Here is a 14885-nt window from a genome sequence, read left to right on the forward strand (position 1 = left end):
GGGCAGCGGGTGTCTGGGTAGGACAGGGCCTGTTGCTGGAACAGGGGGGGCGTGTCATAACCCCGCCTCCTTCCCCAGGCCTCCCAGCAGTCATCGGGCGAGGACATGGAGATCTCGGAGGAGGAGGCAGAGGAGGAGCCCACGGGGTCGGCGCCGGCCGATCCACACTTCCCGGTGCTGCCTGCGGGCCTCGGCCACCTCCCGCTGGGTGTCTCGGCCTTCGCCCACCCGCCGGAGCCGCCCCCTACCTACCCACTGCAGCCCCTCATGTCAGTCTCCCTGCCCCACCTGACGGGCGAGGCCGACTACCCCCAGGCCCCACCACCCCACCACCTGCAGGCGCCGGGCCTCCCGGACTACGGGGCGCAGGCAGGCACAGCGGGCACAGGACCCGGGGCGGCTGCTCCCCCCCACATCTATGACTTCGTTAACTCCCTGGAGCTGATGAACCGGCTGGGCAACCAGTGGGGCGGGATGCCCATGTCCTTCCAGATGCAGACCCAGATGCTGAGCCGGCTGCACCAGCTGCGACAGGGCAAGGGGCAGTTCGAAGAGCCCTTCCCCTACCATCAGGAGGCAGCGTTTGCCAGCCACCCACTCTATGGGCACTACCTGCTGGACCAGGACAGCCGCCACTTCGCGAGAGACCAGCTTTTCCTGCAGCAGCCGGCCAGCACCGAGGAGCCACCGCCCGGCTCGGAGCAGCCCCCGCCTCCGCCACCCCCGTCACAACCGCAGCGACTGCTGGACTACCGGGCAGCGACGTGGGGCTACCAGGAGGAGGCGCCCTGCGACCCACATGCCTCCACTGTGGACAGCGTCCTGGCCACCCTAACGCAGGAGATGAAGAGCATCATGCAGCGTGACCTCAACCGCAAGATGGTGGAGAATGTGGCCTTCAGCACCTTCGACAAGTGGTGGGAGCGCAAGGAGCAGAAAGCCAAGGTGAGAGCCAGGAGCCCCCCACTATTGGAGCTGTGGGGCCTCCCCAGCCTCCAGCCCGTTGTGAGTTGGAGCAGTGGGCACCCCCAACCTCCAGCCCTGGTATCTCTCCACCAACCCCCTGGAAATCAGAGCACTGACCGCTCCCCCGCACCCTACCACCAGCCTACTGGGTGGTGCAGGAGTGTGCCTCTCCAACCCCACAGCCATGAGCCCCTCCAGCCCTTTTATCTCCCTCCCGCTTCCCCATTTCCAGACGCTGAGGGCGTGCCCCCACCCCTCACTGTGTCAAGCCACTGGTTGGCACTGTTCCTGACTCAGGCCTTGTCGAAAAGGGGGGTGGGTTCCATTTTCAGAGTGGGGGCTGGAAGTCAGGATGTGCCTGGATTCTGTTCCACCCTTGGGAGGGCAGAGGGTCTGGTGGGTTTGAATGGGGGCTGGGCCTGGGAGTGAGGACTCCTGGGTTCAATTCCCAGCTCTGGGAGGGGAGTGGGGTCTAGTGGGTTAGAGCAGGGGGGCTGGGTTCAATGTGCACTTCTGCACCCCGTGCCGTTCCCAAGGCAGAACTCAGCCCCCCCGGCATGGGGCCTTGTCACGTGGCTCTTGGCAGAGTTATAATAGGGTGTCCTGGCTTCAGCCCTTCCAAAACGCAGCCAAGCAACAGGCCAAGGAGGAGGAGAAGGAGAAAACCAAACTCAAAGATCCGGCCCTGCTGTCCTTGGTCGACTGGGCCAAGAGCGGCGGCACCGTCAGCCTCGAGGGCTTCAGCTTCGGAACCGGCCTCCGTGGGGCACTCAGGCTCCCGTCCTTCAAGGTAAATGTACCTCAGCTGCCTGGGAATGGACATGGGGCCTTTCCCCTTTGGGGGACGCTGGCTCTCATCTGGTCCCAGGGCGTGGGACTGGCTGGCTGATGGGGGGGCAGGGAATGGACATGGGGCCTTTCCCCTTTGGGGGATGCTGGCTCTCATCTGGTCCCAGGGCGTGGAACTGGCTGGCTGATGGGGGGGCAGGGAATGGACATGGGGCCTTTCCCCTTTGGGGGATGCTGGCTCTCATCTGGTCCCAGGGCGTGGGACTGGCTGGCTGATGGGGTGACGGGGGTGGGATGGGCATGGGGCCTTTCCCCTCAAGGGGGCGCCTGCTCTTAGCCTGTCAACTCCGCAAGCTGCTCCTGTCCCTGGCAGCCACTGTGCTCTTTGCAGGTGAAAAGGAAAGAGCCTTCTGAGATCTCGGAGAGCAGTGAAGAGACGCGACCCCGGCCTTCCACTCCCGCAGAGGAGGAGGAGGAGGATGGTGAGCAGTCTCTTATGAGCGGTGTCAGTGGGACTGGGAGTTCTATCCCCGGCCCTGGGAGGGGGGTGGCAGTTTAGTGGGTGAGAGCGGGGAGCCTCGATTCTCCCCCTACCTTTGGGACGGCAGTGGGGTCTTGTGGGTTAGAGTGGGGGGGGCTTTGAGCCAGGACAGCTGGGTTCTATCCCCAGCACTGGGAGGGGAGCTGGTTCTAGTGGGTTAAAATAGTGGGGGCTGGGAGCCAGGACTCCTGGATTCTGTCCCTGGCCCTGGGAGGAGAGTGGGTCTGGTGGGTTAGAGTAGTTGGCTTGGAGCCAGGACTCCTGGGAACTTTCCCCAGCTCTGGGAGGGCAGTGGGCTCTAGTGGATTGGAGAAGGGGGCCGGGCGGGGGGGGGGCGGGCTGTCTGGCGGGCTGGCAGCCAGCAGAACTCCTGAGTCCTTCTCCCTGTAAATGTTCCCTGCCCTTGCCCCTCACAGACAAGGAGGCTGCTCAAGTACCAAAGGGATCCAAGCGGGATGAAGAGTGGATCAAGGTGCCGGGCAAGCGCCGGAAGCTCTTCTGCCTGGACAGCGAAGGGGAAGAGACCTCTGAAGAGTCATCCTCGGAGAAGGTGAGAGTAGCCACCACTTCTAGCCCATCTCCAGCAGTCTGTTCCCCGACACAGGTGGAGACCCCCTGTCCGGGCCCATCTTCTCTGCATGTAATCCCTTCCCCGTCTGTCTGCCTCAGTTTCCCCTCCCCATTTGAAGACTCCATCTCCCAGGTAAGTTGAGGGTGGTTTGCCTGGGGGTCAGGGAGCCCCCAAAGGTAAAAGATTCTCCCAGCCTTTCCAGAACCCCAAGAGCTCTCTCCATGTGCACTATTTTATCCTTTCAAGGAGGAGGAAGACGACGAGCCGGATGAAGAGGAGGAGGAGGAAGAGCAGCGGCAGGAGGAGGAAGAGGAGGATGCAGCACACAGCGACAAGGAAGAGGACTCAGAAGGTAAAAGAACTGGGATGTTTCCCATTGTTGGCACTAGGGGGCGCTGCGCTGCAGGGGGCGAGGCAGGGCTCAGCAGGGGGCGCTCAGCCCTGGCAGTCAGTGCTGGCCCCAGTGCCCACTGTTAACAGCACATAAAGATCCGTCTTTCAGGTGAGGCAGAGACCAGGCCTCTGACGTTTGATGGTGATCAAAAGTTCTGGATCCTCTTCAGCAAGGGTCGGAGCACGAACCCCGGTGTGCTGGCCAGATCCGCTTGCTGCGCTCTGGCTCCCTCCATCCCCCCTGTGCATCCAGCCCAACGCAGAACTCTCCATCGCTTCCCCCCGAAAGATTGAATGTTTGTGTGGGGCTGTTACCCAGCTGCCCCCCAGCACTGGGCGAGCCGCCCCCATGTGGTAGCACTGTTCCTCAGCTGCCGCGCATCCCTGTGCAGAGTTACTGTGCGGCTGTTCCCAGCTGCCCCGCCCCAGAGGTGGCTGCATCTCAGCACGGGGAGAGCCATCCCTGTGCAGTCACTGTGCGGCTGTTCCCAGCTGCCCCGCCCCAGAGGTGGCTGCATCGTGGCACGGGGAGAGCCATCCCTGTGCAGTCACTGTGCGGCTGTTCCCAGCTGCCCCGCCCCAGAGGTGGCTGCATCTCAGCACGGGGAGAGCCATCCCTGTGCAGTCACTGTGCGGCTGTTCCCAGCTGCCCCGCCCCAGAGGTGGCTGCATCTCAGCACGGGGAAAGCCATCCCTGTGCAGTCACTGTGCAGCTGTTCCCAGCTGTTCTGCCCCAGAGGTGGCTGCATCTCAGCACGGGGAGAGCCATCCCTGTGCAGTCACTGTGCGGCTGTTCCCAGCTGCTCCTCCCCAGAGGTGGCTGCATCGCGGCAATAGATCGCTATACAGTGGAGACTGAGCTGCCCTTTGCTTTGCCTAGAAGCAGCAGAGAGCGAGGACTCCTCTATATACTCCCTCTACGAGGAATCAGACGAAGACAGCGACAGCGCTTCGGACTCTGAGAGTAGCTCGTCCTCCTCCTCCTCCTCCTCGGACGAAGCGGAGAACACCATGGACGAGTCCACCATGGACAGCTGCCCCGTGGAGCCAGCAGGGAAGGAGAGCAAAGCTGCGTCCTTGGCGGGCACGGAACTGGAGAAGGTCAAAGAGGCCATGCTAGGTACATAACCAATTACATCCATCCCCTCAGGAAGGACAGGATCGTTCCCAACCGTCTGCTTCCCGGCAGAGATGGAGAGACCCCATCCGGGCCCATCTCACCTGCCTCCACCCAGGGCAGGGTTTTCCCCGACCTTGGTAGAGATGGAGATGCCCCATTTGGGCCCATCTCGCCCATGCCCACCCGGGGCAGGGTCGTCCCCAGCCATCTGCTCCCTGGCAGAGATGGAGATGCCCCGTCTGGCAGGAGCGGAGGGTGAGAGTACGTTGTTGGAGATCAGGGATATCATGCCATGTGTCGGGGCCCACGGACGGCAGGATGGGGGCCATGTCGGGAAAGGGTTGAGCTGACAAAGGCTCTTCCGGCTGAGGCCTGTGGTGGGAGGCACTGAAGTGGGCTGCAGGACGGGCCAGGCCAGGAGGCAGTGAGGGGCCCTGGGTTCCATCTCGGTGTGTGGTGGGGGGGTCTCTAACCCCCGTGATCTCCCTCCTCACAGAGCCCGCAGCGGAGCAGAAAGCCGCCCCCCCGGAGGAGCGTGAGGCTGAGCTGACTCCCCGCCCCTCCTCACCCATCCCCCTCCTGCCACCCCCCAAGAAGCGCCGGAAAACAGTCTCCTTCTCAGCCCCTGGCGAGGAGGAGGTGGCCAAGGCGGGGGCAGAGAAGGTGGCCGAAGCAGCCCCGCCCCCGCTTCCCCTTCCTCCCCCGCCCCCTGCCGAGGAGCTAGCGTCTCCCCCAGTAGTGCCTGTGGAACCCGCCTCGCCAATGCCCCAAGTGCCCTTAGCGCAGGACACCCCCCGCCCTGCCACGCCGCCCCCTGCCCCCAAGCCTCCCTTCAGTGGGGGGCGTAAGCGGGAGCCCCCCAAAGCCAGCCAAAGAACCATCAGCAACCTGCCGGCCGACCACGCCTCGCTGGTGAAGTGCTGGGCCGAGGAGCCACCTGCCGGCAGCCGCCGTCGCTCCCGTTCCCGCTCCTCAGAGCCCCCCCGGCCCCTGGCCAGCGGGGAGGCCGAGCGGCTGCGGCTTCGGGAGCAGCTGGGCGCCTCGTCCCTCCTGGAGCTGGCCAACCAGCCCGAGGCGGGCGGCGTGGACCTGGCCGTGCTGGCAGACATCGCCCTGAAGATGCCCATTGGCTGCGCCAAAGAGGAGGCTGAGGATTCAGAGGGCACGGAGACGTCCGATGAGGCGGAGGAGCAGTCGCCCCCCCGCGCCCTGCCTGCACCCCGAGACAGCAGCATCCTCCTGGAGCACAACTACGCCATGGCTGTGAGAGCGGCGCCGCCAGCTCCCCGGAGAGCAGCCAAGGCCGAGGAGGAGGCCCCGGGCCCAGCTGAGCTGCTGCGGGTGGATCTCTTCGGAGGGCACGGCGGGGAGGTGCTGGAGGCGCCGGAGGAGGTGGTGGCGGAGGCCGGCGAGGCCAAGGCTGAGCCCGAGGTGGGCGCCCTCCTGGCACTGGCTGGGGAGGAGCGGGCCAGGAGGAAGCGACACCGAGACAAAGAGGCGGCACCGGACTCCCCGGCCTCGGAGCCCTGCCCCTCGGAGAGCGAAGAGGAGGAGGAGGAGAGCGAGGACGCTGACGCTGGCGAGACGCGCCGGCGGACGCTGCGCTCCCACTCGCACAAGCCCTGGCCTCAGCCCCTTCCCTCCTTCGAGACCCGCAGCGAGTTCGAGCAGATGACCATCCTCTACGACATCTGGAACTCGGGACTGGACGTGGAGGACATGCACTACCTGAAACTCACCTACGAGCACCTGCTGCAGGAGGACAACAGCACCGACTGGCTCAACGACACCCACTGGGTGCACCACACCAATATCCTTACTGTGGAGCCTCTGGGGGGCGCTGGCTCCCATCCCATCCCAGGTGGGGTGGAGGGGGGCTGGCAATGGGACACGGGACCTTTCCCCTCTAGGGGGTGCTGGCTCCCATCCCGTTCAGCACGGGGCTGGAGGTGGGGAAGGTGACGGGGAGCGGGGGGGGGGGGGGGTTCCCCTCTAGGGGGAGCTGGCTCCAATCTGGCCCCAGGGTGAGGGACCTGCTGGCTCAGGGAGTGAGAAATGGGACACGGGACCTTTCCCCTCTGGGGGCGCTGGCTCCCATAAGGCCCCAGAGGTTTAGCAGTCAGCTGAATGCCTGGTGTCCTAGAGAACATGAGATTGTGGGATCTGTACCCTGTGGCCTGAGCGGTTGGCATCCCTGTCTGCCCCTGTTGGCACAGCCTGATGCTGCCAGCCCGAGAGAGGCTGAACAGCCCATGGATCCTGTCCCGTGGAGGGGATGAGGAGTCTGGGCATGTTGGTCTCTCCCAGCCGGCCTTTTCCTTAACCTCTGCCCCCACTCACCAACATTGCCAACCCCAAGCGGAAGCGGAAGTCGTCGGACCTGCGGGAGCACCAGACTGGCTGTGCCCGCAGCGAAGGCTACTACCCCATCAGCAAAAAGGAGAAGGACAAATATCTCGACGTGTGTCCTGTGACGGCACAGGAGCTGGAGGTGATGGACACCCAGGTATCAGGAGCGTGCCCGGCAGCCTGAGCCCCTGGCAGAGATGGAGACGCCCTGGGGGGCCCATCTCCATTTGGGGCAGGATTGTCCCTGACTGCCTGTTCCCCTGGCAGAAATGGAGACGCCCCAGTCGGGCCCATCTCGCTTGTCCCCACCCAGGGCTGAATCATCCCCGATCGCCTGGTGGGGGCGTCGGTGGTGTGATCCCTTTTGCGGGGACAGATGCTCTAACCCCCTCTCCCGCCGTCTCCCAGGGCACCAACCGCATCCTGTCGGAGCGGAGGTCGGAGCAGCGGCGCCTGCTCAGCGCCATCGGCTCCTCCGCCATCCTGGACAGCGACTTGCTGAAGCTCAATCAGCTCAAGGTACGTGCTCAGCGCTGCGGATCCTCGGTGGGGCATGTGGGGCAGGACCGGCTTCCCTGGCTGCAGAAGATGTCTTGGGAGGCACTGACCCCAATGCACTAGGGGGCCCTGTGCTGCAGGGAGGGGGGTGGAGGGCTCAGCAGGGGGCGCTCTCCCCTGGCGGTCAGTCCTGGCCCCCTTGCCCACTGCGGCTCTAGGGGTGCTGTGCAGCAGGGTGTGGGGCAGCAGTTCGGTGCAGGGACATGACTGCCCCTAAGACCAGTGTGTCCCAGTCACACCAGTACCGTAACCCTCACTCCAGTTCCGTAAGAAGAAGCTGCGGTTTGGCCGGAGCCGTATCCACGAGTGGGGCCTGTTCGCCATGGAGCCGATCGCTGCCGATGAGATGGTGATTGAGTATGTGGGACAGAACATCCGGCAGGTGAGTCCGGGGGTGGGAGTCCTATCGGTGCCAGGCTCTGTGTGTGTATGTGTGGGGGGGGGGTGTGAAATTGACAAGGGTCTGTCCCCCAGTTGCCCTACCCACAGGTGGCTGCATCTCGGCACCGGGTGAGCCATCCGTGTGCAGTGAGGCTCTTCTCCAGCTGCCCCTCCCCAGAGCTGGCTGCAGTGCGGCGCCAGGCGAGCCGTCGGTGTGCAGCTGTTCCCGCAGGGCTCAGTGGCAGGCTGTGGGCAGTGCATGGCCCAGGCTCTCGGTGTCTTCACCGCTATCCCCCTGGCTGCAGGTGGTGGCCGACATGCGGGAGAAGCGCTACGTGCAGGAGGGCATCGGCAGCAGCTACCTGTTCCGCGTCGACCACGACACCATCATCGATGCCACCAAGTGCGGCAACCTGGCCCGCTTCATCAACCACTGCTGCACGGTGAGGGGACGGGGCTGCTGGCTTCTCACCCGGGCTGGGGGGGCACCCGTGGGCTCAGGGAGTGGGGACAGGGCTGCTGGCTTCTCATGCTGGGGGAGCATCTGTGGGCTCAAGGAAAGGGGACAGAGCTGCAGGCTTCATTCCCTGAGGCGGGCGCCTGTGGGTTCAAGAGTGGGGCCGAGCTGCTGGGCTTCTTGCCCTGAGTGGGGGCACACGTGGACTCAGGGAGGGGGGACCAGGCTGCTGGCTTCTCACCCTGCGGGTGCCTGTGGGCTCAGGGAGGGGCCTCAGTGCCTGTCGAGTCGGTGTGAGGGCATCTGTGCTCCAGGTTGTTCCTCATCCCCTCCCTCTCCACCCAGGCCGGGATCTGGTGGCTTCATGAGAGTCTGTACACAGAGCCCTGGGTAGGGGTCGGAGCCGCTGGGCCGGGCTCCCTCTGTTCCTGGATTTGATCATCCACCCATCCAGACTCTGTCTGCTTCCACCCGTCCCTCCCTCCCAGTTCTCTGTCCGCCCCTCCGTCCCCTCGCTTGTCTCCAAGCTTGGTCTGTCAGTCTGGGCCACCCTGCTTATATGGTGCCGCTTTACAGCTGGGGAAGCCAAGGCCCGGAGAGATGCAGCGACTCTGCGTTCACACAGGGAGTCAGTGGCAGAGCAGGATTGATCCCCAATCTCCTGGGTCCCTGCCCTCCGTAGCCTGTGTACCGATGAGAGCAGGGCTCAAGGGCGCTGGGGTGGACTCTCCATATCCCCTCGGGAGGGCCCTCCCAGCTGGGGCGGGTGTGGATAACATGGCTGTAGCTCACCCCACTCCCTGTATCCCTCAGCCCAACTGCTACGCCAAAGTGATCACCATAGAGGCTCAGAAGAAGATCGTCATCTATTCCAAGCAGCCCATCAGCGTCAACGAGGAGATCACCTACGACTACAAGTTCCCCATCGAGGAGAACAAGATTCCCTGCCTGTGCGGCACCGAGAACTGCCGCGGCACCCTGAACTGAGAGCCGTATTTATTGTGTTCCCTGCCCCGTCCTCCGGCGCCTTATGAGCTCCACGTGGCTTGGTAATGGGGCCCGCGGCCAGTCGGTTCTCTGCCGGGATCCACCCTCCCCCTGGGGAAGCCAGGTCCGGATTCAGGTTGCCTTTAGTGATCCCCGACCACCCTGCAGATTGGCTCCAGAGCCAATGTTGACAGCATTTTGGCAGGAGCTGAGTTGGAAGCAGCTTTTCCCAGGCAAGACTCGTTCCTTCCCCGCCCACGACTCCCAGCATGCAGATCTGCTTAGGACCAGGGGCGCTTGACCCAAATCCCCAGGATGCTTTGGGGGCAGCAGAGCAGAGTGTGTGCTGGGAGCGGAGCTGCCCTCTTTCCAACGCAGTTGGGAGTTTTGCGTTGCATTTATATTCCCTGCCTCTGAAGAGGAATTCGGGTCCTTACCTGCAGGACCCCTCCCTTCTCCCCTGTCCTCCTGCTTGATGGACACCTGTCGCCACCCAGTTGTCAGGGGAAGGGAGCCGAGCATGGTGGGAAATGCCGTGGTCTTGCCATGGTCAGTACGCAAGCAGCTGAAAGCGCCAGCTGTGTATCTAATCATCCAAGGGGTCGGAATCCAAAGCATTAGAGCCTGAAGCAGACTCTTCCTGTCCCCCCCATCTGTTTGTCCCTGCTGCTCTTCCCACCCAGTCCCCCACCCGCACCAGGTAGCTCCCGAGCGCCCTCTACAGAGGGGGAGGATCTGTTTAGCATGGTCGGGTTTTTACTGTTCTGTTCCCCCTCTCATCAATTTTATAACAGGTGCCACTCCTGATTCACTTCACAATGATCACAGCCTTCACCCTTTGATTGCAGTGCCTCGCAAAGTCCCGCACCCCTTTAGCATTAATGTCCTGATATTTCTTTCCCCTCTAAAGGGGGAGAAATCTTTCCCTCTGGACAAAACAAAACAATACCCAGTCCCCTCTCAAATATAACAGAACCAATCAAATCACTTCATCTCCGTATCCTGCTGCCAATCAGTGTGTGCCCCTCCCCCCCGACATATTAAAAAAAATAAAAACACAAATAGATAATAATAAAGGGGCTGGATTCTCCTCTCGCTCACCCCAGTGTCGCTCGGGCAGAGCGTATCTCCAGCGTAAGCCGAGACCAGAATCAAGACCCCCTGTTAATTTTTCTTTAGGAGAAGAAAGTTGTGTATATATTCCAGATGGACTGGCTGTTTCTTGTAGAAACACACAAAAGTTATTGGTATGTAAATATTCTTTTTATTATTTTTTTTCCCTCTTCCTACTAAAAAAGAAAAAAAATGGTTGTAAATAACAGCTCTCTTTTTCCCCTCGCCCCAATTTAATTTCCTTCGAGGGAAAGTTTGCTTTATTATCCCTGGGGTGAAAGCAGAAAGCCCTTTATGGATGGGCACTGGAGAAAATATAGTTTGAGTTGCTTTTTTTATGGGAGTCGGTTCTGAAAGACGGGAAAACAGGAAATCTGGCTCCATATCCACAAGCCAATCTTGCCCCAACTTTTGTGGTGTCGTTCGCGCGTCTCAACCCGACGCTGGTTGGGATTATGGCTCTGTTTTCAAAAGATGAATGCTTCCCCCCAGTAGATTTGTCAAGGTGGCTGGACTGTCCAGGGTCCAATCTATGAGATGTTGATTTGCCTTCCACTCTGTGTTTTGATGGGATTTGGTTTGGGAAAGCAGTTAAATTCCTGTCCCTGTTTCTGAGCTTTGGGCTGTTCTGTCCTAAAGCGTAAATCACCAAATCTTGTTTGTTGTTGCATCTGCCTTTTCGAGGTTTGGATTATCCATACCTACAGTTCCTTCCCCAGATTCTCTTCTCGTTAAGTTTTGCATTCACCTTTCCAAGGTTCAGATTATCCATGTATCCATCCGCAAATTCTCTTCTCTCATCCACAGGGCCGATCTAGACGCCAATACATTTGCCCTTCCTATACGGGACTCCAAGGTGTAAAGCCAGAGCTGAGATCGACAGCCAAATTGTAAACCTTAGCACTGTTCTCCTTTGCCAGCCAAGTGTCCACTTTTCCAAACTGGCTAGTGATTTTTGGGGTGGCTAGCTCGAGATCCCACGCAAATATCTGGCTTCCAGGGGGAAGATAGTCAGCATTTCCTGAAAGTCAGGCCCCTTTCAGGTGTCAGTGTGGGCACCCCTGAAATGGCAGTGTCTGAAGAATCAAGGCTGTTCTTTCCTCAAGTCTGCTTCGAAAGCTTTTTGTCTTGAGCACAAATCTTTCTCCTGGTGGCAGTCCGAAGGCCTCAACATCTCATGAGATCGAACCGCTGAACCTTGGCTGTTGGAAACCTTCCTGGCTTTGATTGGAAACTGCTTTGTTTCTACCATCACATGGCCATGCTGGGAAAACACACTGGTCTTTCTGGCAGCTGCTGTCCCTGTCCCTTGGAGAGTTTTTAGCAAATGAAATTGAACTGGGTAACGGTTCATCTGAGATGGGCAGTGGGAGAATCTTGAGGTAAATCCAGAGTGACTCCACTGAGTTCTGCAGGGCTATGGCCAAATTCTGATCCCAGTCACACCAGTCTGAACCTGGAGAGTCTCCATTAAAGTTACTCCAGATTTCCTCTGGTGTAACAAACTTTTGTTGGAATCAGTGGCATTGATTGCAGATTCACACTTGGCATCAGCAGATTCACTCTGGATTTACTCCTGGAGCAGAATCTGCCCCTTCCTGTAGAGTGACATTTGTGACAAATTTATTTCTCGCTGAATCATAACTGAGCATGTGTCTTGTCCAAACTCCACCCTGTGCACAATGAAGACGTTGAAACCTGCCGTTCCCCCTGCAACTCGCTAGGTAGAAATACATCAGCCATGGGCTATAGACTCGAACCTCTAAACCCACTGAAACTGGCAGTTTCCTCTGTGTATTTTTTAATTCAACTTTAATACAGTGCCTAACTTTTCCTCCCAATGAGATCATCTTGGACATCAATTTTCCCTCTTGGGCGCGGAGGAGAAGAGAAGAAAAGGCCTGTTTTTAAAACCTTACACTCATGTGTCCCCTCTTCCGAGCGGGCTCTAAGCCAGAAAGCAATCTCTGTAGGGCCGTGATATGCGGCATTTAACATGTGCCTAACAACTCAGAACTCCCCCAATTTGAAGCTGGTTTACCAATATTTAAACCCACCAGCTCCTTGTTTGATTTTTTTTAACCGTTTCTGTCTGCAATGGTTTGTAACTTGCCTCATTTTCTCAACACTGATTTTAATCTCTGGGCTCACTTCTAGCTTTTGGTGTCGGAGTAAATGTTTTTGCCAGTCTGGCTCCACACGTGTGTGGGGAAAATGGGGACCTCCTGTCAGCTCAGAAAGCAAGATTTCAGGCCCTTGCTCTGGAATATGTATATTCGTCAAGGCTTTTAGGCTAGTCTCTGAAACTTTTCAAAGCTACCTTGGTCACTTAGAGACCCACAGGATTTAGAGACAGGTCCAGATTCTCGATTGTATATAGACGTCTAACTCTGTTGCCTTCAGTGTATATGGGCCACAGCTCCTGTGTCTCGTTGGATCTCAGCGAGCCCTGCGTCTTTCCAAAGACGAGATTGAGCTTCAATGATAAATGGGAGTCGGGTTTCTAAATCGCCCTGGTTGGAAAGGCGCAGACCCGCCAACGAGGATAGGCTTTTGAAAAATCACAGCTTCACCTTTTGCTCATCCTGGAGGGAGAAAATCAATTTCAAACCCCATCTACTGTGGGGAATATCTGTCCTGATAGCTGCCCCGAACCGGCATGAATCGCCCTGCCATCTGACCCCAGCAGCTGATGTATTTCGTTTTTCTTTTTTCTTTTTTTGTCAACACCTCCTCTTGATTTAACTCCAAAGCCACGAACTCTTCCCCTCTTAACTCCCCAGACATTCCCCATGAATGGAAAGCGATGCCAGACCATCTGACGGACTTCGATTTAAGAGTCAACCAGACCTGTGTCTTGTCTGCATCCCAACCTGTCAAAGTCCTCGTCCGTTTCTACTGGAACTCAGCCAACCTTGCGTTCAGCAATCACATTAAGTAGGTCTCTGAAACAGGCATCTGTCGTCTTGAGATTTCCTCCCTTCTGCCTTTGAGGGTTTGGATCTTTTGGGTATGGGGTGCTTTGGGATCTCTCTTCTCCCGTCCCAGCTGAGTCGTCGCTTTCTTGGAAATAACCCCCAAAGAAGGAATCTTCCTCCAGGTCGGGACATAGAGAATATCCAGAACTAGACATGGATGCAAAGCAGTTTCCAATGATCTCTGTCCAGCATTAACTTCTGAGCCGAGATCAGAAACTCAGATGGGAGAAAAGATCACCCCATACATCTGTATTAGACAAAACCCACTCAGAACCGACTCCCAGAGCTCTAGGGTAGGTCAAAAAACACCCCCCCAAAAGTCCCCCCCCCTTTCTCTGTGTGTGTTGTCAAAGATCTCGCCAGCGGGGGGAGCTGAACGACCGTGTTCGGCTCAGAGAGTGAAGAAAACACAGACACGTTCCCCTGCCCCTTCTTCACCACAATGTGAGCGATTTCACTCCGTGCGCTCTCTCTTTAATTTGCTCTCCTCGGTTCCCTACTGTACATATGTTAATAAGTTGTGGATTCAATACTTGGTGCCCGAGAGCACATTTTTATAAATGTCATTAAACTTTTATTGTTTAAAAAAAAAAAAAATACAGGTACCCAATCGGGGGTTATTTATATTTTTTCTGATCCTGGTTGTGCGTCTTACGTTTTCGTGTGTGTCTCTCTCTCTCTCTCTCTCTCTCTCTCTCCCCCTTCTCCCCGCTCATCTGTGAGAGAGCGAGAGAGAGTGTGTGTGTGATTGGCTGGTTTTCCAATCTCGACCCAGGACTGGCTGGCCCAGGGGTGGGGAATAGGACATGGGGCCTTTACCCTCTAGGGCAGAGGTGGCCAGCCTGAGCTGGGGCCAGAATTTACCCATGTACAGTGCCAAAGAGCCCCAGTAATACGCCAGCAGCCCCCCCATCAGCTCCTGCCCCCCGCGTCTCCTGCCGCCCCCCCCGCCGCTGCCCTGCTGATCAGCGCTGTCTCCTCTCCCGCCCCGCCCCCCCCCCCGATTAGCTGTTTTGTGGTGTGCAGGAGGCTCTGGGCGGCTGGGGGGAGGAGCGAGGGCACTGCAGGCTCAGGGGAGGGGGCGGGAAGGGGTGGAGTGGGGGCAGGGCCTGTGGCAGAGCCAGGGCTTGAGCCGTGAGCACCCCCTGGCGCACTGAAAAGCTGGTGCCTGTCGCTCCAGCCCGGGAGTCGGTGCCTAGACAAGGAGCCGCATGTTAACTTCTGAAGAGCCGCACGGGGCTCCGGAGCCACAGGTTGGCCACTCCTGCTCTGGGGGGGCCCGGCCCTGCTCCAACCCCTGGCCAGGAGAGTAGCTTGCTCAGGGGGGCGGGAATGGGACATGGGGCTTTTCCCCTCTAGGAGGTGTTGGCCTAAGGGTGGGGGACCAGCTGGCTGGGGGGGAGGGTGCGGAATAGACCCCCCCCCCTCGAGGGGGGGGTCGCGGGCTCTGATCCGGCACAAGAGCTCATCACGGATCCCCGCCCTGCTGGTGGCAGACACGGCGGGGCTGGCTGGCGAGCCCAGCTGTTTAGAAGCGAAAGTGTCTCGCTGGGTGAAAGAGGAACCCCGGGGTCCGGTTACGGTCTCCTTGCGTCACCTCCTCCTGGCGAGCGGCGCAGGCCGGCAAGGTAAGAATCCACCTGGATCTGCCCTGTGCCCCCCCATGTGGCTGGAGCTGGGGG

General features: G+C 59.1%; 1 protein-coding gene across 4 annotated transcripts in view; it reads left to right on the forward strand.

Moving 5' to 3' along the window:
• Positions 1-13800, forward strand: part of SETD1A (SET domain containing 1A, histone lysine methyltransferase) — a 40336-nt gene extending 26536 nt beyond the window's left edge. The window contains exons 9-22 of one of the 4 annotated variants that reach the window (XR_013346509.1): positions 79-945; positions 1580-1756; positions 2147-2237; positions 2713-2846; positions 3114-3219; positions 4141-4380; positions 4877-6190; positions 6717-6886; positions 7138-7248; positions 7550-7669; positions 7974-8111; positions 8939-9174; positions 10292-10359; positions 11033-13800. Coding sequence is in view for 1 of the 4 variants with exons in the window: in XM_077820505.1 (XP_077676631.1) it covers positions 79-945; positions 1580-1756; positions 2147-2237; positions 2713-2846; positions 3114-3219; positions 4141-4380; positions 4877-6190; positions 6717-6886; positions 7138-7248; positions 7550-7669; positions 7974-8111; positions 8939-9112 (3642 nt within the window). In the remaining 3 variants the exon portion in view is untranslated. Of the gene's footprint in view, positions 1-78; positions 946-1579; positions 1757-2146; positions 2238-2712; positions 2847-3113; positions 3220-4140; positions 4381-4876; positions 6191-6716; positions 6887-7137; positions 7249-7549; positions 7670-7973; positions 8112-8938 lie in introns of all 4 variants that reach the window. The other 3 variants (XR_013346508.1, XR_013346507.1, XM_077820505.1) reach the window with 3 other exon arrangements.
• The last annotated feature ends 1085 nt before the right edge of the window (positions 13801-14885 follow it).

This window comes from Eretmochelys imbricata, chromosome 6, assembly GCF_965152235.1.
Source record: "Eretmochelys imbricata isolate rEreImb1 chromosome 6, rEreImb1.hap1, whole genome shotgun sequence".
Lineage (NCBI taxonomy): Eukaryota > Metazoa > Chordata > Testudines > Cheloniidae > Eretmochelys > Eretmochelys imbricata.